The sequence below is a fragment of the Anguilla rostrata genome, chromosome 3 (assembly GCF_018555375.3).
Source record: "Anguilla rostrata isolate EN2019 chromosome 3, ASM1855537v3, whole genome shotgun sequence".
NCBI classification, from domain to species: domain Eukaryota; kingdom Metazoa; phylum Chordata; class Actinopteri; order Anguilliformes; family Anguillidae; genus Anguilla; species Anguilla rostrata.
Window position 1 is genome coordinate 37658732 of NC_057935.1, and position 22281 is coordinate 37681012.

The 22281-nt window shown below is 42.9% G+C and overlaps 1 protein-coding gene across 2 annotated transcripts; it reads left to right on the forward strand.

Annotated features, from left to right (window-relative positions):
• Positions 1-1867: 1867 nt before the first annotated feature.
• On the forward strand, positions 1868-21636 carry itgb6 (integrin, beta 6). 2 transcript variants are annotated; one of them, XM_064327394.1, is made up of 16 exons: positions 1868-2113; positions 8407-8488; positions 8924-9003; positions 9245-9443; positions 9859-10105; positions 12040-12205; positions 12334-12495; positions 12724-12819; positions 13454-13543; positions 14693-14827; positions 17998-18415; positions 18919-19141; positions 19520-19614; positions 20291-20407; positions 20739-20905; positions 21009-21636. In XM_064327394.1, exons 2-16 carry the CDS (start codon positions 8434-8436, stop codon positions 21108-21110), a joined length of 2352 nt encoding a protein of 783 aa, XP_064183464.1. In that variant the 5' UTR covers positions 1868-2113; positions 8407-8433; the 3' UTR covers positions 21111-21636. The 2 variants fall into 2 exon arrangements, with proteins under 2 accessions (XP_064183464.1, XP_064183465.1); XM_064327395.1 differs by lacking the exon at positions 1868-2113 and having other exon boundaries at positions 8468-8488; positions 9255-9443.
• The last annotated feature ends 645 nt before the right edge of the window (positions 21637-22281 follow it).

The window sequence follows — 22281 nt, forward strand, 5'->3', positions numbered from 1 at the left end:
GGTGGGCATATATAGAAATGGTAAAAGATGTTACTTTTAGTGAAAATCCTTGTCATTTTGAGTTGAGATCTGAGCGAAGCACTCTTATACACTGAATATTAGATTTTGTACAGCGTTTCAGCCTCCCTCCAGAGGTCTTACTGCCTGAAACTGGCACGGCCATGCACGGCCTCTCTCGATTAAACCGAACAAAGGAGGGCTGCTTCTGTCTCTATCAATGGAGCCTTCATCAATAAAGCCTTTGTAACCTCAGCCCCCGTTGAGCCCCTCAAAGCCGAAAGGCCTCAAATGAGATAATGCCATAGACTGCGAGGCACCGCGCGCGTATCTCCGCCGCCGCGGTCGGCTCGCCGAGGCCGGAGGCCCAGATTACCGGCGGCTGTTTCCTCCGGCCGGACGAGGATTCCAGGGGATTCCCGCGAGGCCGCTCCGCCGGGCGTCTCTCTCTCTCTCTCTCTCTCTCTCTCTCAAAGGGGGACCCCGCCGGCCCTCGCGGTCACCCGCCACAGCTGAGAAGGCATGTGCCGCGCCACGACAGGGGGCCAGGGTAACCGGGGATTCGGTTTCATCCCGCCGCTTTGTAGCACCGTACATGTGCACGCATCTGCTGCGTCGGACGTCACAGGCCCCTTATCCGTTACAGTTTATTTTACTTTCAGTCACACTTCAGTATCGCGGTATTCAGTTCCATTGACTCTTACAGTATGATATCACGCACAAAGATTACACGTATCATATTGTGGTTTATAGTATTTATATTTAGATTAAAGCATAAGTACATTGTATATGACTTATGAAACGTGTATTTGATGCAGAGTAGGATGCAGGATCTGTTCCACTGTACTGAATGGCCAGTCTCTCATATTTCCTATATCTGGACAGCTGCTGGTCTGGTGACTGTCCGGGGAGTTGCATGCAGTAAGGACAAAGAGATTGTGTGTTATTGTAATTGTAATTTAAGCAATGTGGTGTCACTGACAGCTGATTAAACAACGCATGGGGAGGCTCTGTGAGACAAAACCCGGGGAAAGCATTTGGTTGGACATCGAATATTTACAAAGCAGCATTTAGAAGATCATTGGTCTAAAATCTGCTCCATTGGGTTCTTTTTGTAAGACACTTGACATAAATTTTAAAAAATTAAGTGTTTTGAAGTAGCAATTAGCCCTCTTCTAAGCAAAAGTATGAGCAAATCAACAAAATAAAGGAGTAACTTGTATTTTAATATGTAATTTTAAAAAAATGATCAAATCTTGCATCATCTATATATTTGTGCGTCATTTATTCATTAGTATAGTCCAGTTTTCAACTCCATATTTGTCTCCAATAAAATTACAGTAAACTATTGATCATTTTTTAGAGTAAGGCTGTGAGTGTTCTTTATTCTCCATGTCTCTCAGACAACTTTGATAAAAGACACAAGAACTCAAACTACTGTTATGCCCATATAACTGTCACATCAGGTTTATTAGTCTTATGAGCACACCCTGTGAACATGCCAGTCTTAATTATCTCAGGTAGTGCTGTGCCCAGATTGCATCTCTTTCACATTCCAGTCATTCTGTTAAGGAGAAGGAAACACAGCTCCCAATGTCACGAGTGTCTGTGGGCCCTTCACTGAACCGAAAACAAAAAGTCCTGATTTGGTCATCTTGCCCACCGGCAGCCCACAAAACAGCACAAATGTGCACACAGGCATTTTTGTCCGAGTTAGTTTCGCTTCTTGCTCCCATGGAGAGAGAGGGCGGGAGAAAAAAAAAGCTGCTTCGGGCATAACTTTTCCGTGTGTCATCTGCGAACACTTACACACCCGGCCCGTCAATCTAAATTTATCCTATTATCCCCCGCTAATGAACGGATGGTATTCCTATGCATCAGTCCAGCAGTTGCTACGATCATTCAAGGCCGGAGTAAGCCTCCCTCTGCCCTCCACCATGCGCAGGGGGAGCGAAAGTGTGTCATACTCTGTAAGGCAGTCCGCTACTTTTGGTTTACAGTTACTTTGTTGAAGGGCCGCAGCGGAGTCCCATGCTTCTCCCCGTTTCCCCCCACCCCGGAGCCAGACCTGGACACTTCAGCTGGGACAGCATGGTATCAGAGAAGCCCTCTGGAGGTGAGTTCTGTCCAACAACATGCTACCTTTTGGGATTCGCGGGTCGTGAATGTGAAACTTGGTTTTCTTTCTCCGAATGAAATTAGTTCGGCTTCAAATGAGCTTTCGCACACTACTCGCATGTCGGTGAAGGTGGCCAGGCAGTGTATGGGTGTGTGTGTGTGTGTGTGTATTTGTGTTAGTGTGTGTGTGTGCGTAGATGTGTTTATGGGTGTGTGTGTGTGTGTATTTGTATTAGTGTGTGTGTGTGCGTAGATGTGTTTATGGGTTATGGGTGTGTGTGTGTGTGTGTGTATGTTTTCGTGTTTGTGCGATCCTGTTGGAAGGGAATTTCCGCTTTGAGCCCCTGGATTTGATTGGCTCGTCAGGTCGCAGAAGGGCGCGCTCTGCGGGTTTGAAGGAGACTGGGTTCGCGCTGGTCACGCTGCTGACAGCGGCGGCTCATAGGGGAGGACAGCGCACACCGTTCCCGGTCAGTGGGTGCGTCAGTGGGTGCATTTCCCCAGGAGGAGGGTGTACCAGCCGGGCTGGACTCAGGCCCGTGGGGCCCCCGGCCGCTGTGAGGGAGAGCCGCGCGTTTGAGCGGTGGGAGCGGGAGCCGGAGCCTCGGCGGTCCCGGTTATCGCGGTAGCGAGCGTGTGCCAGGGTCCAGGGAGGGGGGGGGGGGTGTGCGAGCCGGGCGGGAGACAGGTCCCCGAGCGGCAGATGGGGCTCCCCGGGACATAAAGGGGTGCGGCGTTGCCTGACAGGAAGCCGCGAGGAGGAGACGGGGAAGGAGATCTGTGCCGCAGCTGTCTGAGATCCGCCACCTGCGTCTGCCAGCCCTGTTCTCCACAGGCCTCTTTCACACACCATTCACCCTCTCCGTCTCTCTCTCTCTCCCTCTCTCCCTACTCTCTCTCTCTCTCTCGTCTCTCTCTCCTACACTCTGTCTCTCTCTCCCTCCCTCCACTCTCTCACCCCTTTTCTGCTGTTTCTGCCCTGCTCCTGTCTCATTCTTTCTCCATCAGTTTCTCTCTCCTTCTCTCCTTCTCTTTTACTTTGCCTCATTAGGTAAGCATACATTTTTGTTACCATGTGCATGCCAAAGGAATGCGGCCTTAGTGATACAATGGCACAAGAAGTACTTTGTCAAGGAGGCTGCTTTGCTTGATACTTTTCACTGTTAACAGATAATCCATCACAGCACAATATCTACTCACAGACCCTTTCCCTCTCTCATGTCACCTATGTAGCATTAGCATGCATCCAAATGAACCGACAGAGGGAAAAGTTAAACAATGAACACTTTGCACTTTTAGAATCAGGGTCCCTACCTCTTGTAACATCATGCATATCATTTTACAGCTGAGATGTTGCTTTATTAGATAGTGCTTTCATGTTTTTAGTGCGACATACAGATTCGCCATTAGGGATTTGTGGTTAACCAAGACCGGAGCAAAGCAGGATTAGCTGATATAAATAAGATGGTGTTTTCATAAGAATGCAATTCTCAACTTTTCCAGCAGGTAGATTACAGTGACTAGAAGTTCTGTGTCATATTGGGCTTTGCTTATGAGTCCAGGTACAGCAGTTCAGTGTTGAACCATTGCTGTTTAATATAATGTGTCGTATCAGGGAACCATTCCCGTATTAATAAAATACTGGTTTAGCTTACAGATATCATTTAACAAGCGTATGAAATTTGGCCAAATTCATTTGAAGTGTTCCATGTGAGGTGTTCTGGGGAAAAGGCCAGTATTTGAATATAATTTCAGCAAGCTTTATTTTTTTATACAAAATTGACCAATCCAGGACTGTAAAAGGTTTATAAACATCATGGAACATAGAATCAATGTGTATATGATCTGATATTCTTCCCTTATACATCTTTATTCTTACAAAAAGTCGACCAAATTTAGACTAGTAGAACTGTTGACTGATTCTGCCAGGGACATTCTGAAATGACTTTTGTTACTGTGTATACTGTGGCCTAAATCGAGAGATAAGAATGGAATCAGTAGAGAAGATACTATGGTGGAAATGTGTACACAGAAAACACCAAGGGTGAGTCTCAGTTATGCTTGTGTCTTATTCCTGGACCTGTTATGAAGGTAGCTACATGGCATACATTTTTCTGTCAGCATTTGTCTGTTCTAGTCAGATACAGATACTTTTCTCTCGGTGTTAATCATTAAAAGACTGCCACACCTTGAAATATGAAGACTGTGCTCTGCACAAAACTTATTTGTCCGTCATGTTAAATATTAACTTATATTCCTTTGCTCAGTAGACATTCAGACGAACTGACTCATGATTGTGATCAGAACAGAACAGTCAACAAATCCTTTACAAACTATCCCTGTCTATTATGCCACCATATTATCTAGCAAACAAATGTGCTGTCTTTCTGTACCTTTCTAGTAATGATTCCTGTCAGGATTACTAAGATGTTCACTGGAACTGAGAGATTTGAAATGCATAGTCTACATATGTGTTTTTAGACAATGTCCTGAGACAGATTATCAAAACATTTAGCATTATCAGTCATAGTTGTTAACACTGTCATCGATGACGTTATTTAATTTACTGCACAGACAGTGCAAACTATGGTCTTCACACAATATAGTTCTTTGTAATAACATTTCTTTCCTTAGTTATAATAACTAATAATAAGCTGAAACGCTCCCAGCCTTTTCTGTAGTAGAAATTGGCTAAAATACACCACAGCAGAATCTACATTTATTCTGGTGTATATATATAGATGTATTTTTACATTTGTATAACTTAATCTCTTCACCCACACTCTTTACCCAGCCTCTTTACCAAAAATGGATGACATTTGGGTCAGGTCAAAATGCTTACCTGAGATAGGCTGCATGGCCTATTTTTGTCATCATGCATTTTTATGGTCTTGTATTCTTATACAACACACTGTACATTGGTCAAAATGTACTAAAGAAAAGTTTGTTACCCATAAAACCTACATATTCTTTGCTCACTTTCCCGTGGATTGTACTATACTTAGTATACTATAGACATACCAATATAATGTCACTTATTATAATGTCACTTATAATAGGCTACTATGTATAGCCAGTACATAGTCCACAGTACAATGTATGTGACATGGTATGGAGACTAGCGTCTGGAATTTTACAGGAGGAATATGGCACCACCAGGTTTTATTAGCTTGACACAAGCCAATCAAATCTTCCCTGATGGAAGTGAAAAGGCTGTTGTGGCATTGTTCCATAATAGCCCCACAAACATTTATCTGCATTCAGATCTGGAGAATCCATCCATCCTTTATCTAACCCGCTTATCCTGGTCAGGGTCGCAGGGGGTGCTGGAGCCTATCCCAGCATGCATTGGACGAGAGGCAGGAATATACCCTGGACAGGTCACTAGTCCATTGCAGGGCACACACTCACGCACTCATACCTAGGGGAAATTTAGACTCTCCTATTAACCTAACCTGCATGTCGTTAGACTGTGGGAGGAAACTGCAGTACAGAGAGGACAACCCTGTGAGCTAACAGTGCTACCAGCTGCACCACTGTGCCCCCCGATCTGCAGAATGAGAAGGCTGTATAGGTAGATAACACTAATGTCAGTGTCATGCTCTTCAAACCACACATCTCTGCATCAAATAAATTATTTCACTTGCGGTGAAGATGATCACTCAGTATAATTAAGCAACAATTCACATCAACCTTGTCCCAGACAATGCAAAGAAAACGCACCCCAAACTATTACAAAACCACCAGAACCCTTCACTCTTGGAACACAGTTGTTTACACTTTTTTGTTTACTACCAGTACTGTCTAGGTTAATCTTGAAATCTGTTCAGATTAATTTGTTTGGTTTCAGCTAACTAGAGTATTTGAAATACATGCCATTGTTAGCTGATACCCATATCCTCGAGGTAACCACATCACAATTACTCCTAAACGTAAACAAGACTCTTCCCCCTCAAAGCCACAATGTCTGCATGCAAACAGGCTGGCACTGCCCTGGAACAGGGGCACCATTATTTAGAAAGCTGTCCTGTACCAGACTCGGGGAACAAAGCTCTTTCTACAGCCTCTCTGCCTGCCTGTGATCCCCGCAGGTACAATATCCCATTCTCCCTCGCTCCCTCTCTCCACTCTTTCTCTCCCTCTATCATCTATTTCATTGTCTGTCCTCTACCCCTCTCTCTTTTGCTCTCTCCCTTCTTTTCTCTCTTGCTTCTCGCTAAGGTGGAAAGAACCCTTGTTAGACAGCCCAACAGTCTGTTAATTCATAGGGATATTGATTGTTTTGCAGTCCCTGAACATGCATAACTGGTAATCCTGAAACATACTGGGATCCTTTGTATGAGACTTAATGTGTCTAACTGATTCAAAGCTCAAGATCAAGCTCCTCACATCAACTGCTGATGCTGAAACCTGGCATGAATATGTTGATTCTTCCTCTGGTGAATCCCATACATGGAAATGGGCTTTAATACCTGCTCAGTGTGAAATTGACAAAATCACTATTTTGGCCCAGATAAGACTGGTGTTCCAAGATGGCATGAGTGCAGCCTTCTTGACCGTAGCAAATGTACAGGACAGCTATGTCTGTGCTGCACTTTATAAAAGGGTAAGATTTTGCATTAAGTGTTCCCTCATAAGGTCTTCATATGATAAGCATAATAATGCCTTTATGGGTACGAACTTGCAATATCAGTTTTACGGAATGCTTTCATTTAGGGCTTTATGTGAAAATGGTAGTTTAAAGTAGCAAGAAACCTCATCTAGGCATATTTATGAATGCCTTATAATGATATACAAGGTGATCCAACACCAGATTACATGTTCTGTTTACAATGGTCCTCTTACACTCTCAAGGGGGGTGTCAAAGTGAAAATAGAGCTGTTCTCTGTGATCAGTTTAATGCATATAGAGGTAGTGCAGGGAAGTGATGCTACGCTGTAGCCTATCTAGTATTATTATTATTATTATTATTTTAAGAATACACACTACTTTATATTTCTAGAAAGCCTCCCAAAAATTGTCAAAATTGACAAAGCAGCACCGAGTGTGTTGGGGGAATTTGAGTAGACATTTAGGGTTAATTACAACTTCTGAATAATAATGTTTCTTCTGCAACATAAAGGTTCAAAAACAATGAGAAGGCATAAGTCATTATTATAAAATTGTGGCCGGCTCCTCTTTGTCTGAAAGACTCTTCAGTGGTGCCAATTAAATATGAATAATGAATAGTCCTGGAGTTGCAATAGTCCTTTCAACATATTGGAAGCTGTGACTGCTTTAGATTTCTACGTATTTCAAACGACGACATGTTATTACATAGATTAGTATTGCACCAACACATCTAGAACCGCTTGACATTTCCTCATTTGCATCTTATTTCGGATTTTCCATACGAAAGCCACAGTGACCATAGCAAAACTGAGAAGCGCTATAAAGAACCGATACTGCAATTTGATTCGGTGTCACTGGCCTATTAAAAATCACGAAGTGATTTGTAAAAACGGCAGACTTCTTGAATCTGAGCAGCCAACGTCAATTTAGCTTAGCGTGAGAAAGTAATACTCAATGATACTCAATATCATTTAAGACTTATATCCATCTTTGTCAGTTTCTATACATCATTTAAGACTATAGTCTATTGCCTGTCGTCTTAATACATTGACAAGAAAAAAAGAATCAACCTAACTATTCTAGTCTAACAGGCCTATGATGATATTTACAAAGTATCGTAAACATACACAAATATTCTCGTCAAAATGAGCACTATTTAGGCTATAAAATATGAATGTCTTTCAAAAAAGATTAATCAAAAATAAAACAGCGAACTTTAGAAGAAGCAGTGCTGGTGGGAGAGACATAGTACACGAATACACTAGCCTGTAGCCTACAATCTGTTCAATCAGATGAAAGGCCTTTAAGGTAAACTAAAGTGTACATTTTAAAATGTTACACTTTATCTTACGTGCACGGCGTTTGAAATGCATGCAGTTAATAGCTACATTTAGTTTAACGTACCTGCGGTTACAGCTGCAAACGTGCACCACTGCCATCTGTGATTTCATTGCTCGCATACATTTCCAAACACCTTTTATGTTCTTACCTGTACGGAAGTGAATATAAAAGGTAAGACGCGTAAAACAACACACCCCGTTATCGTCCTGTTCAGGTGAGATCGAGTTGTGGTCCTTTTACCAGAGCTGCTCAAAACAAGGAGATCACCTTCCCGATATTTGTAATAATGGAGGACAACTACTACAAAATGAAATGAACTGGAAACTTTTTACTTTTTAGTTGAGGCAAAAGCAACCGTGAAGACTAATGGGGATTGTACTTCTATGCCTTATTCTCCTGTACAAGGCCAGCAATGTGGAAGGTAAGGACGCAACTGAAAAGAAATTCACTGTGAAGAGATGCATGTCAAAGAAAACATTTTTCCTGAAACTTGCTGTGTCTATATCCCACAAATAATGCGCATGCCTGTTTAATATGCAGTGCATAGTGTTTAACCCTAAATTGGATCACTGATGATTGTCCGACAGAAAGCAATTGACTGTACTTCAGTTACGGTCTTCGAAAGATTGATAGGATATATATATATATATATATATATATGATCTTAAATGTATAACAGTATTAATCTGTGCATTGCTAATTTATGAAGAACTAGGTATATTTTCTAAATGATTAAACGACAAAAACGAATAGAACAATGACAGCAACAAACTGATGTGCGTCAGTTGCGCGTGAGTATGCAGTCAGTTCGTGACAGTGCGAACCACACTGACCACTGCGGGTTTGTGACATTCAGGGGTATGTTCCGCTGGTAGCGCGATGACCTGCGACGAGTGCCTACGTCTCGGTCCACTCTGCTCGTGGTGTACACAAGAGGTATGATACATTACGGTGGTCAAAATTTTTTGTTAATTTTGACATTTTTAGTTTGCCTGTTTATGACAATGTAAACATAATTCGTGATTTCACAATCTTTTTTATAATCTACTTTATTTATACATAATTTCACTCGTTCCTGATATTGAGAATAGAGTTTTGGGTAAATTGCAGAAAAACAGAATACAGTGCTTCTCATTCCTATTTCACAAAAAAATATGATTTTGGGTTTCTTTCCCAGAACTTCACAGACTTCTTTTCTGTCAGTCAAAGATGCAATACACCACAATCATTGATGCATATGGGGTGTGCAGAGGAATTTGTGGAGTTCCCTGTCACCAGCACACTTATCCATGAAGATGTGCTTGTTGGGCAAAGGAATGATAGTGACAACTTTACCCAAATGTCACCACAGAGAATCTCACTTAAACTACGACCAGGTGGGCCTTTCTTCAGTTTTTACACACTAATTTTACTCACTGATAAAATTGGAGCTTTGGCATGTCCCCATATGAACAGTTATTCACGTGGAGGAACCTGCTTATGCAACGTAATCCTCTTGCTAATATTTTGTCAGTTGATGGTGGTGGGTCAAAACTGTGACAGAGTGTGGCACCTCAGTTTTGGACAGACTATAGTACTACTTTTTTCACTGTCCGGGTTTAACTGGAACACTGCAACCACCTAGTGTGGTGTAGCATATTCTAATAAATTGCGACTAACGTTGGTATTCTTTGCCAGTTGAGGATGTGCTAATATCAGAGAAAGATAGTTTTACGAAAAGTAATCAGTTGTGTTTCACTACATCTGGATTACAAGCTACAAAAATTAACCTTGTCTTTTTTTTCTTAACAGGCAGCAAGGTCACATTCAAAATCAATGTTCAGCAAACAAAGGACTATCCAGTGGACATTTACTACCTGATGGACCTATCTGCATCTATGATTGATGACCTTGAGAAGATCAAGGACTTGGGGTCCACTCTGTCCAAGGAGATGGCCAAGCTGACCAGTAAATTCCAGCTGGGCTTTGGGTCGTTTGTTGAGAAACCAGTCCTCCCTTTTATTAAAATCACACCTGCACAGCTGGAGAACCCTTGCAGGTCAGTCTGTCTGAAAACAACCCAGGCGAAACAGAAACAGGCTCATGTGCCATTTTTCTGAGATTGCTATCATCTTCATCATCATCAATCTTTTATCATGAGATGTCCGTATTTACAAAGAGGCCCAATGTGTTATTTATAAAATCGTTTCATTATTTAGGTCAAATATCTACGGTTAAATACAAAAGTAGTGGGACAGTGACACAATTTCTGTTTTTGACTCTGTAATTCAGCACATTGGATTTGAGCAGAAAATATGAGGTTAAAATGAAAGCTTTCTACTTTTGTTTACATCCATATTGCGCCAACCATGTCGGAATTTTTGCCCTTTTTATACATAGTCCCCAAAAGGGACTATGGGGACCAAAGGTAATTGGACAATTGGCTGCTCAGTTGTTTCTTGTGTTTATTTGCATCTTTCGTTCATGCACAAGAATGCTAACAATAGGTCTAGTTGATTCTAGGTGTGGAATTTGCATTTTGAATTTGCAAGGACCAAAGAAGTACCAATGGCAGTAAAAACAGACCATCATGGGATGTAAAAATCTGTATTAATTGATTAGAGACATAGGCAAAATATTGTGTCAAAATGAGCTATTTGGTTCATTGTTAAGAATTAAGAATGCACAGGTGAGCTCAGCAATGGCAAGCAACCTGGAAGATCATGGGATATCACAATTGTGGAGGAATGAAGAATATTTTCAATTGTGAAGAAAAGCCCCTTTCAACTGTTGAACAGATCAAGAGCACTCTCCAAGATGTAAGCACGGATGTGTTAAAGACTACCATAAAGAGAAGACTACACCAGCTTAATCCCATGGGCTAATCACAAGATGAGAACAGCTGGTCAGCCTGAAAAACAGAACGGCCACGGTTATGGTTTGCTAAAAAGTACATTAACAGTTGAGTTTTGGAAAAGTCTTGTGGACAGATGAGACGAGAATTAACATGCAGCAAAGTACATAATGGAAAGAGGAAAGTGTAGAGAAAAAAAGGAACTGCTCTTGATCCAAAGCATCCCCTTCATCTGTGAAACATGGTGGAGGTAGTTTATGGCTGTGCATATATGACTGCCACTGAAACTGGCTTACTTGTCTTTGTTGATGATGTGACTGCTGATGGCAGCAGCAGTATAAATTCTGAAGTGTACAGAAACATCTTATCTGCTCCGATCCAACTAAATTCCTCAAAACCCATTGGACAGCACTTCACCTTGCAGCAGGCAACCAGGTTTTTTAAGGCCAAAATGCAGAATTTTCTTGACTGGCCAAGTCAGTCACTCAACCTGAATCCAACCCAACATGCGTTTCACTTGCTGAAGACAAGATTGAAGGCAAAAAGCTATTGGATTAAACAGGAACTGAAGATGGCTGCAATACAGGCTAGTCAAAGTATCACCAGAGAAGATGCCCAGCTGGTGATGTCTGTGGGTCATAGAGTTCAGGCCATCATCGAATGCAAAGGACTTGCAACCAAGTACTAAATATAATGAATATAATATTTAAGATGATGTTAATTTGTCCAAGATTGTTATGTTTGGTCCCCTAAAATGGGGGGACTTGGGAATATGTATAAAAAGGGCTGTAAATCCCACATTGATTACTGGATATGGATGTAAATTAAAGCAGACAGTCTGCACTTTCATTGTTTAATTTCAATTCTAATGTTCTGGAGTACGGAGCCAAAAAACAAAACAAAAAAAAGTGTCATTGTCCCAATACCTTTGCATTTAACTGTATCATTGGCATGCCTAAAGTGTTTGTATCAGCTCAACATTTTTTGATATACATTAATATTGTTTTCCTGTTAAGGTTGTCAGCACCATTAGGTGACAGGACACTGTTGCTTTTTAATGACATTTTGAAACAGCGAGGCCACTCGTTCCCTATATGGGCAGGCATAGTTTGACCAAGCCTCCCCTTTTTTTTCCTCAGGAGTGTTGATTCTTACTGTTTGCCCACATTTGGATACAAGCACGTGCTGCCACTGACCAGCAGCGCAGAGAAATTCAACGAAATAATCAAAAAGCAGCGCGTGTCCGCCAATGAGGACCTGCTGGAGTGTGGTTTCGATGCGATTATGCAGGCCGCGGTCTGTGGGGTGGGTGACATATTTCACTAAGATGCTGGCAAATTGCTTGCAACAATTTTTTTTGTATGTTCCAAAACTTGGGAAAGGTTTGCGCCTGTCCTTCTTCAGTTAAGGCAGCTTGTGTCTCCCTCCTCCAGGATAAAATCGGCTGGAGAAATGACTCCATGCACCTGCTGGTCTTTGTCAGTGACGCAGACTCACACTTTGGGATGGACAGCAAAATGGCTGGCATTGTTGTCCCCAATGATGGGGAGTGCCACCTGGACAACAACAATGAATACTCCAAGGCCACAGTCTTGGTAATATGCACCACAAGTATCATAGCCTAGAAGTGTAATGAATAACATTAACCTTTATTCATGAGCCCCCATTCAATGCTGCAGTGTAATAAAAGTAAAAAAGTAATGGGAATTTCAATTTTCTATTCGTGAGAACATAACATATAGAAATAACATCAAGACTCTTAGACTTAGGTTTAATCTGGTACTGCTTTTCCAGTTGAGAGATTTTCATTTGTACACCCCCAGGAGTACCCAACTCTTGGCCAGCTCATAGAAAAGCTGGTGGAAAATAACATACTTCTGATATTCGCTGTGACTGAAGACAAGAAGACCATCTATGAGGTGAGGAAACCTTTCCTTTCATCGTCTTGAGGCATGACACATGCACGTGGCAATCAGAACCGAGTTGAGTTTTCCACGGCAAAGACAGAAAAACCAGACAGTAGAGTAATGTGCTGTGTTCCCTTGATGTTCTGTGAATTGTCCAAGGGACATGTGTGAACAGGCACCGCCCTGCTCGCGGCTCTTGTTCCACATATATTAATGGATCATGCTCCTCTGTAAAATGCATAGAGGTTCCAAGCAGAGCCACATCACCACAGTGATAATTTTAACAGCTTGAACACAATGCTGTCGCCTAATAAGTTAAAATACTGTATGATGAGCAGTCAAAAGGTAAATGGCACAATCCATGCTGTGTGTGTGTGGGTTGGTCTGTGTGTACAGTATGCATTTGTGTGTGTGGGTGTGTGTGTGTATGTGTCTGTGTGGGTCTGTGTGCCTGTGTCTATGTGTGTATGTGTCTGTGTATATGTGTGTGTTTGTGTCTGTGTGTGTGAGTGTATGTTTCAGGACAAAGGGTATAATGTGTGCGATATCCCATCTTTCCTAATACAAATAAACATGGAAGGACTGCCTCTCTGTCATCTGCTTCCTCTGTTTGAATTGATCCTCAGTTTCTGTTTGTTTGTTGCAGAATTATGCCAATCTCATCCCTGGAGCCACAGTTGGAGTTCTTGAATCTGACTCACAGAACATTCTGGAACTGATCATGACTGCTTATAAAGTAAGAGAGTACTGCTAACCTTGTGTGTGCATGTGTGCATAATTGAGTGTGTGTGTGTGTGTGTGTGTGAGCGTGCGTGTGTGTGTGTGCGTAAGTGCGTGCGTGTGTGCTTGTGTGTGTGTGTGTGTGTGCGTATGCATGTGTGCATGGGTGTTCCTGTTTTTGTGTGCATGCATGCATGTGCATTTCTGTTTATGTGTTTGTATATATGTGTGTCTGCATGAGCATGTGTTTCCATACAGTATATGTTTAGGTATATATTTCTGCCTCAGTCTATTGTATGTTCTGTTGAGACTGGCGTTGGTCTGAACTTCAGACAGACTCTGCATTTCAGTAGAATAGTGAGATCCATTAGAGTTGAGAAAGACAAGTAATTCAAGTTTCCAGAGAAAGTAGGCTCTGTGGGCCACCGTAGTAAGTCTACATGAGTGTGTATTTATGGTCTCTGGGTCTGGGCTCCACACCCTTCTCCTGCCTCCGCCCCCCCTCCTCCCTCCTCTGTCCCGCCCCCCCTCGTCTCTCCTTTCCCTCCCTTTTTCTCCTGTCTGACTCACAGCCTGCCATTGACAGGCCTCGACTCGCTCGCAGTTTGATCTCTTCTTGTTATTTACTCCTTCAGTCCCTCCCCACAGCAGTTGCCCGAGGGCAAGATAGCATCTGATAAAGCTTTTCCTACAGGCATTCTGACCCTCTCGTCACCATATTTAAATTAGCCTACGGCTTCGAGATGGGGGTGCATTATCATTCATACACAGTGAAGGAAAGTGTTAGTTAAAGTCACGTGGTGCGAAGGGATCAGCCGTTTCTTTTGTGTATTTCCTGCTTGATTCAACTGAACATTTCACCAAAGCCGCAAGCAGCCCCCATGTTCAAGCCCTAGATTTCTGTGGCCTATAGAGTCACCTTTCATTCTGTAACTATTTCACCCACATTAATGTCTTCAATTACAAAATTAAGACACAGAAAAATAGATTGAAAATCAGCAGATCTCTGCAGACCTTATTTTCGAGTCTGTGTTGGCAATTCTTGCCACGCTTGCAGTAGCACGTAGCACTGGTGCTGGAATCCCAGCTGGAGAGTGTGGCTGCCGGAGAAGCAGGAAGAGAAGGGAACGGAATTCAAATGGATTTCGCTGATATCTATTTTCAGGAGCTGCGGTCAGAAATTGACATGGAGGTCTTGGGGGACACGGAGGACCTTCAGATTGGCTTCACGGCCATCTGTAATGACGGGACCGCCCAGCCTGGACAGAAACGCTGCTCCAATGTGAAAGTGGGGGACACGGTGAGGTGCCTCAGCTCCACACACCCTGAACACGCCTAGCCCATGTAATAATAACTCCCAAATGGGAACAAAATGATAACTACACAGGAAATCCAACTTTAGAAGGCCGGGTTTTTATTCAGAGGCATGAATCTTTCCTGCAGCATCTTCTATTGACCAAGGAGAGATAAGTGCACATTCTCCACCAAAGTACTACTTTTTTTCTCAGGTGCAGAAGCAGTGCAGTCATTCGGGACTTTAAGCATCAACCGCTGTGCGTATGGCTACAGTGACCAGAAATAAATCTGTGCTCTTTTGCGTGTGCGTGAATTGCACCACTCACAGTCTTGTCTGCCTAGTGTTTTCCCCATAGTAGATATGAGAGATCTACTCATGTAGGCATGTACTGTAGTAGAGATCCCCTCATTCAACAGCTAGAGAGCTTGTTGACCCGCAGTTAGGATTTTATTTGGGGGGCGGGGAGGTTGGGGAGGGGGGCTCGGTCACCCTGATCAATATGTAAATTTCTGTTGCTGCACAATGGAAGATAGCACATTTGATTTGTGCATCATTTGTTCATTCATGAAGTAGCTCAACTGAAGGAACAGTGGAAAGATGACCCCACGCATTTGCTAAGCCGCGTTTCCACCGCAGGAACTATACCCCGGAACTAGGAACCTTTTGAGGAACTCGGTGCGTTTCCACCGCAGGAACTAGGGTCTAAATTTAGTTCTGGGGGCTTTGTTTTACCCCCCAAAACGTTCCTGCTCGGGGGGTAGTACTTTCCGAAAGTACAGGAACCTTTTGGGTGGAGCTTGCAGCGCTGAACATTTCTGATTGGTCGAGTACTCGTAGCATTTGTGTTGTATTTATTTTCCGCCATTACCCGCCATGTTTGAAAATATGCAGCGGCAAACCAATTTATTTTCATAATAACTTCAAATCAAACTTGTATGTTATGCGGCGCAGTAGCCTACTTTTGGTTATAGCCTGTCAACGTCTTGGAATTATAACGTGTGCTCTTCTGTTCTTTTCTTGCTTTAGTATTCGTTTTATAAAATGCTAAGCATTCGTGCTGGGACAGCATATTACGTAGGCTACCAAAACATTCAAACGGATTAATTCGGTTGCTGAATATTTTCTTCCGGATTTTCTTTGTTAGCCCGTTGTAATTGACTCAAAACGTTTGATACAGTACAAGCAAACTGGAAATCACCTTCCGCACTTTTTATCCGGGTAAAATAACAGGTTAATTCTAGTAATCTTCCCTTTAGCTTTTTCAGACTGCCGTAATTTTACTCAATTTTACTGCCATTTTTCAATTCCACGAAAAGACCAGGAAGACTATGGACTCATTTATGGTGCATGGTTCGCATCTGGAGGGCACACTTCGCTGCTCGGCTAGCAGTAACTTCGAAGGAAAGCAAACGGTGGCTGTACCACTACTAATTTACATTTTCACGCAAGTCCGAGTTTTCGTTCTATTCTTGTCATTTTGCGATTAGCCTATATGGAATTGACGACGAGAAAGTAATAAAACAGCAAATTGTTTACAACGTGTGCATGTTTTCTGCTGTTAATGAATGTGTTTGAGAGGATATATGAAAATCAATAAATACAAAAGTAACCATATATAGTCATTGTTGGTAACCCGTTGTATATACGTGGAATAAACCCCTCCGGGCTGTCCCGGTTATTAGAAAATAATGTAGGCTACTTCGGTGGTAGTATGGGGTTACAGAAGAAATAATATGACAGATGGACCGACGACAACGTCAGTGCGCTAATTTGCCTAATCTTCGCGGTACTTTAGACCCCGGTGGAAACGCAGACAACCATTGGCTGAAGGAACTTTTTAGTTCCTGGTAAAGTAGTTCCTGGGACTGAAAGTTCCGGGTAATTTTGGTGGAAACGCGGCTCTAGTTTCATTCTGAGTAAAACAAACAAAATAATTCCACCCTCTGATGTTTTGTAAATGTGGGCTGGTTTCGATAAAAGTGCAATTTATCTTCCGATAAATGTAATTAATATCAGCAGGTGAAATCTACAATACCTTTGTTGGGAAGGGAAGTGTTTACTGATATGGTTTCAGGTGTTGAGAATTATATGCAAATGTGTTTAAACACAGGACATTCACATTGTTCTCACATGTCTGAGAACCTAATGTCCATATTTCACATTTCCAAGGTAGCAATGTGTTTCCCTTTTCACTCAAGAGGTAAGGTTCAGCTGGTAAAGCTTGAAAGGAATTACATGGTGTTAGAATTCTGATTATTTTTTGTATGTACATTAGATGGCTTAATATATGGCCAATGTGTTACTATCTATACTGTATGTTATTCCCCTTTTCTAATGAAAGCATGTATTAGGGAAGAGCATACTACAACAGGCACCACACTAACCAGTTTCTGTATGTTTGTTATCCCTTTCACATAAGGTTATGTTTGTTTCCCAGACAGAAACGCTTTTGTTCTGTGTTTTCCTTTTATTTATGCCTGTCCAGATTGTCAAATACTGGCCAAAGTCTAATAATAGGAATATATACAATGTTTGAATGCAGGTGTGTAGAATGCACACATCTCTATCTCTCAAACAAGAACATCTGCAATATGTTGTCTAATAAACCAACTTAGCTATTTAAAAAAAAGTTAAAATAAAATTTAAATATTCCTGCAGATTCTTGACAATTTTTCCAGATTCTTGACAATTTTTACTGAATTTGTTACTAATGTTACCAATGTGAAAAAGACCAAGAATATTCTTCTGAATTTCTAAATTTATGAATATGAATGTTTCTTTTAGAATTTCCAGTAGATCCAGATATTGTACTGGTGTGTCTAACCAATTAAAGTATTTCAAATAATTTTCTGACCCAGGTCTGATCAGAACCATAACTAAAATATCCAGACCAAGATGTTTATGTCATAGACAACAAAATGCATTATAAGCTTATTGTTCCCTCATTGACCTGTAGCTCTCCACTGACTGTAGCTGTTATGAATTAATTCACCATGGATCTGTAGCTGCCATTAATTCACTATTGATTTGTAGCTGCCATTACTGCTCCATAGACCTCTAGCTTCTATTCATTCTCCATGTACCACTACCCACCATACATTTTCCATTGGCTTACAGTTGCCATTCATTCTCCATTAAAAGTTCTGACCTTCATTGCTTTGCCGTTCTCACAGGTGTCCTTCAACGTGACAGTGGAGCTCTTGGAGTGCTTCGGGAGCCCCCGGCACTTCTCCATCAAGCCCGTGGGTTTCCACGACGCCCTGGAGGTAGAGCTGGAGGCCCTGTGCCGCTGCGACTGTCACCGGCGGCGGGCGGCCAACAGCAGCCACTGCGGCGAGGGCCGGGGGGCGCTGGAGTGCGGGACGTGCGTGTGCCATGCCGGGTACATGGGCCCGCGCTGCGAGTGCACCGAGGAGAGCCTGCAGGCCAGCGACTGCAGGGCCCACCCGGGGGCCGAGATCTGCAGCGGGCAGGGGGAGTGCTACTGCGGCCAGTGCGTCTGCCACCCCTCCAGCTTCGGACGCATCTACGGGACCTACTGCCAGTGCGACGACTTCTCCTGCCCCAGGTTCCACGGGAAACTCTGCGGAGGTAGGTGCACGTAGGCCTGTTGCCAGGCAACTATAGACAGACTTCTTACATGGGGATTTAATATGAAGTTAGCACTGTTGATGCCACTACTGTAGGCTAAACATAATATACTTTACAGACAGAAATGATTTCTTTACCTCCTGTGGCATACTGATATTATTAAAATATTACAAACTAGAAAAATGTAGGGATTATTCATGAAAACTTTATAAGAGAGGGTTGTGCTTATAACGTCAACCACTTACAGTATGGTTTGTGTAAACATGTCCGCTAACCACCCTGTGGCTGTCTTCTCCCCAGTGTGTGCATACTTGCGTGCATGGACGTGTGTATGTGCATGTTTGTGCCTGCGTGTTCGCTGTGTGTGCGTTTGTGTGTGCAAACCTCTGCACATGCATCTGCATACCTGCACGTGTGCAATTGCGCGTGTGTAAAACGCGCGCGTGTTTCTACGTGCGTTTGTGTGCGTGTGTACTCATGTGTTGGTGCGTTGGTGCATGCAGGCCACGGGCACTGCATGTGCGGGGAGTGCTCGTGCCACAGCGGCTGGACGGGGGAGTACTGCAACTGCAGCAGCAGCACGGACGCCTGCGTCGCCGAGGACGGCGAGCTGTGCAGCGGCAGGGGGAAGTGCGTCTGCGGGAGATGCGTGTGCTCGGTCCCGGGGGCCTCCGGGGACACCTGCGAAAGGTGCCCCACCTGCGGGGATTCCTGCAGCACCTCCAGGTACGGCGTCACCGAACGCAGAACTCTGCCGGCACAGAGCGCACACGACGTGCGTATTTTCAGCACTGTGTGTTTCTTTAGCTTTTCCTGTGGGATAGTGCCGTGTGACTCGTGCGTGTGGCGTCCTTTTATGTTCTTGTTCCTTAAAAGTTCTCGTGTGACAAATTTGACCGCACCAAACGGACAGAAACCGCTTCTCCAAAGTGCTCTCCTAAAGGAACTACCACACAGTCCACCTGTCTATGCTCTGACGTGTATAGAATAACAGGAAGTGACACCAGCTCTCCTCCGCCTACGCTCGGTCATGCGGGAGCATTAGTCATAATGGCACGGTGGAGGTAGGCTCTCAGAGAGGTGACAGCGCCTGTGTCTCATCAGGGGCTGTGTCGAGTGTCACCTCCAAGCAAAGGACTCTCCCGAGGAGTGTCACCACAAGTGCGGCGTCATTCACACCTACGTCAACTGGACCACAGGTCAGAGTCTCACCACAGTCTGCACGATTGCATAACATTTATGGGTCTGGCATGACTAGTTCCTGAAATGCAGACTGCTTCTGCACAGTGTTTATTGTGTAGGGCGTGTTGTGAGGAAGGACATCTCTATAGCATTGAGGCTCAAGTCTAATGATATTCCTTTGGCGCATATGGGTCTGACTGGCGTACAATGCGCTGTGTTAGAGTGTCACATGGGTCAGGGGACGGGGGGAATGCAGGCACGCCTCCATTGTCGAGTCTCTCTGACCCCACTCAGCGCTCGACGACACAGCCAAGATTTGTTCACTTGACGCTTGACAAAGGGGAACATATTATTTACCTTGTCTTACAGACAGGCCTATTATGGGCCTGCGGAGTACAGATCTCGGATCCTTTAAATAGAACTTATTATGAGTCCATTCACACTAATGCAAGCCGAGAGGTGTATCTGATGGAGGAAGCCGACGGACCGTACGTCCAGAGGCTACGAACCTGAGACACAAAGCCTGAGGTCCTGGCCTGCCATTCACATGGAATTCTCAGCCCACTCAATTACAATCCCTAAAAGATAGTATCTGTCTCTTTATCCTGCAAATAATAAATGCAGTAGAAAGAAGAGGTAGAAAAATAATACGCTGATATTTCTCTCTTCTTTGCATGCGGACCTCTTTGTTAGAATACGATGAGAGCCAGTCGATCCTCTGTACATTGAATGGCGAGAACGACTGCCTCATCTCTTTTATCATCACTCCTGGGCCACATGGAAACACCGTCTATGACCTCAAGCTATCCGGTGAGCCCCTCCGCCGCCCCGTTTATCATGTTCCTTTAGCGTACTATTACAATATGGTGTTTTTAAAAAACGAGCGTTATTACATGAGCAGTTGTGTATTGTTGACTTTCATGTCAGACATTACTGTGTACAGTCATAAAGCCTGATGTGGTCCAGCGCAATGGCCGCACAGCTCAGCCAGCGAACCGCTTGTTGGAAAGAAGCAGCGACTGGCAGCACGTGTGCGTGTCTGCGCTCTCCGAAATGGGGGGCGACGGAAAGGCCCTAATGTACGACATAGTGTGAGGCCAGAGAGAAATGTGAAAACTTTGACCGCGTCTCATTTTGGCAGACTGTCCGGAGCCGCCAAACATACCGATGATAGTGCTGGGAGTGTGCCTCTCCATCCTCACCATTGGAATCATTCTGCTGGGAATATGGAAGCTGCTGGTGTCCTTTCACGACCGGAAAGAAGTCGCTAAATTTGAGGCGGAGAGGGCCAAGGTGAAGTGGCAGTCGGTATGTACTGGAACATCCCTTCGTTCCTGCTGATTGGCCGGCACAGAAGAATATTGTGCTAATTAGGAAGACAATGGTTTAATCATTCTTATTTCCTTTACAGGGCACGAATCCACTTTTTAGAAGCTCAACATCAACATTTAAAAATGTAACGTATAAAAGCACAGGGAAACAAAAAGTTGACATTTCAGTGGACAAATACTGAACTTCCACACTGTATTTGGTGAATGTGTATTCTGGATTAAGAAGCTGAGTGCACTAGTTGGGCGTATTTTCCCAACCTGTGCAGACTTGTGTACTGTATGGTTGCACTGTGTGTTTTTGTGAATATCCTCAATGCATTACTTTACAACAGGAAAACATTTTCCTTTCAGACTTACTGTGTTTTCAGGGAAAATTCAGTTCAAAAGCAATGAGATAATATGTATGCTTTTATTCAATGTGGATTGTTCTAGATTTTGCTGCTTGAAAATGTAAAAAAAAATACTACTGATCATAATATTTAACTGAACACTGGACTACTCTTATTCTGTTGTTTTTGTACGTTTACAGTTTTACTTGGACGCAGTTACAGTACACTGAAGATGTGTAATTTTGGTTTGTTTTTAAGGATTGTGAAAGTGAAAATATTTAGAAATATAATTTGTTTTGTTTGTTTTCACGAGGCTGAGCCTTGAACTGTTTTACACTGTAATTTTTTATTTGGGCTAATAAAGTTTACATTGGCTGTTTTGCTGTCTTAAAGACATACATTTGCTGATGCAATAATAGATGTGATCTGGAAATGTTTGTTTCTGTTTTGTATGTGTGCTGGTTTATGTATTTTATGTGTGAGTATTTTGTGTGTGTGTGAGAGAGAGAGAGAGAGAGAGAGACAGACAGAGAGAGAGAGTGAGCTCAAATGCAGACATAAGCATGTCTAAATTTGAGTTTAACTACAACATAACTGTCATTCACTTAGTGAATATACTGTACCACTAATAGCGTCATGCAATGTAATCTTACTGTTAGACCATTTTCTGTTTGAATTAATTAATTTCAGGTTACTCAAGTCTATGCACACTTAATTGGCCTTTATCTTTGCGATCCAGTATGTGCATTTCTTTTCATCAGAGCTGGCTTGTAAACTGGCAACTGATAGAAGGATTGAGATACTTCAGTCAGCCAAAGACTGATAAATCAAAGACTGATTGATAAATTCAAACTTCTCCTCCATCAAAGCAAAGAAAATCAAAGGTACTTTAATTCAAACGAGTACTCAAATGAAGGAATTCCATGATAAAGACAGCAATGCCTGAACATCTGAAATATATGTACAAAAAAGTATTGGGGGTCGTTCTTCCATGGTGGTTAAATGAAGGCTACTAGGACACATT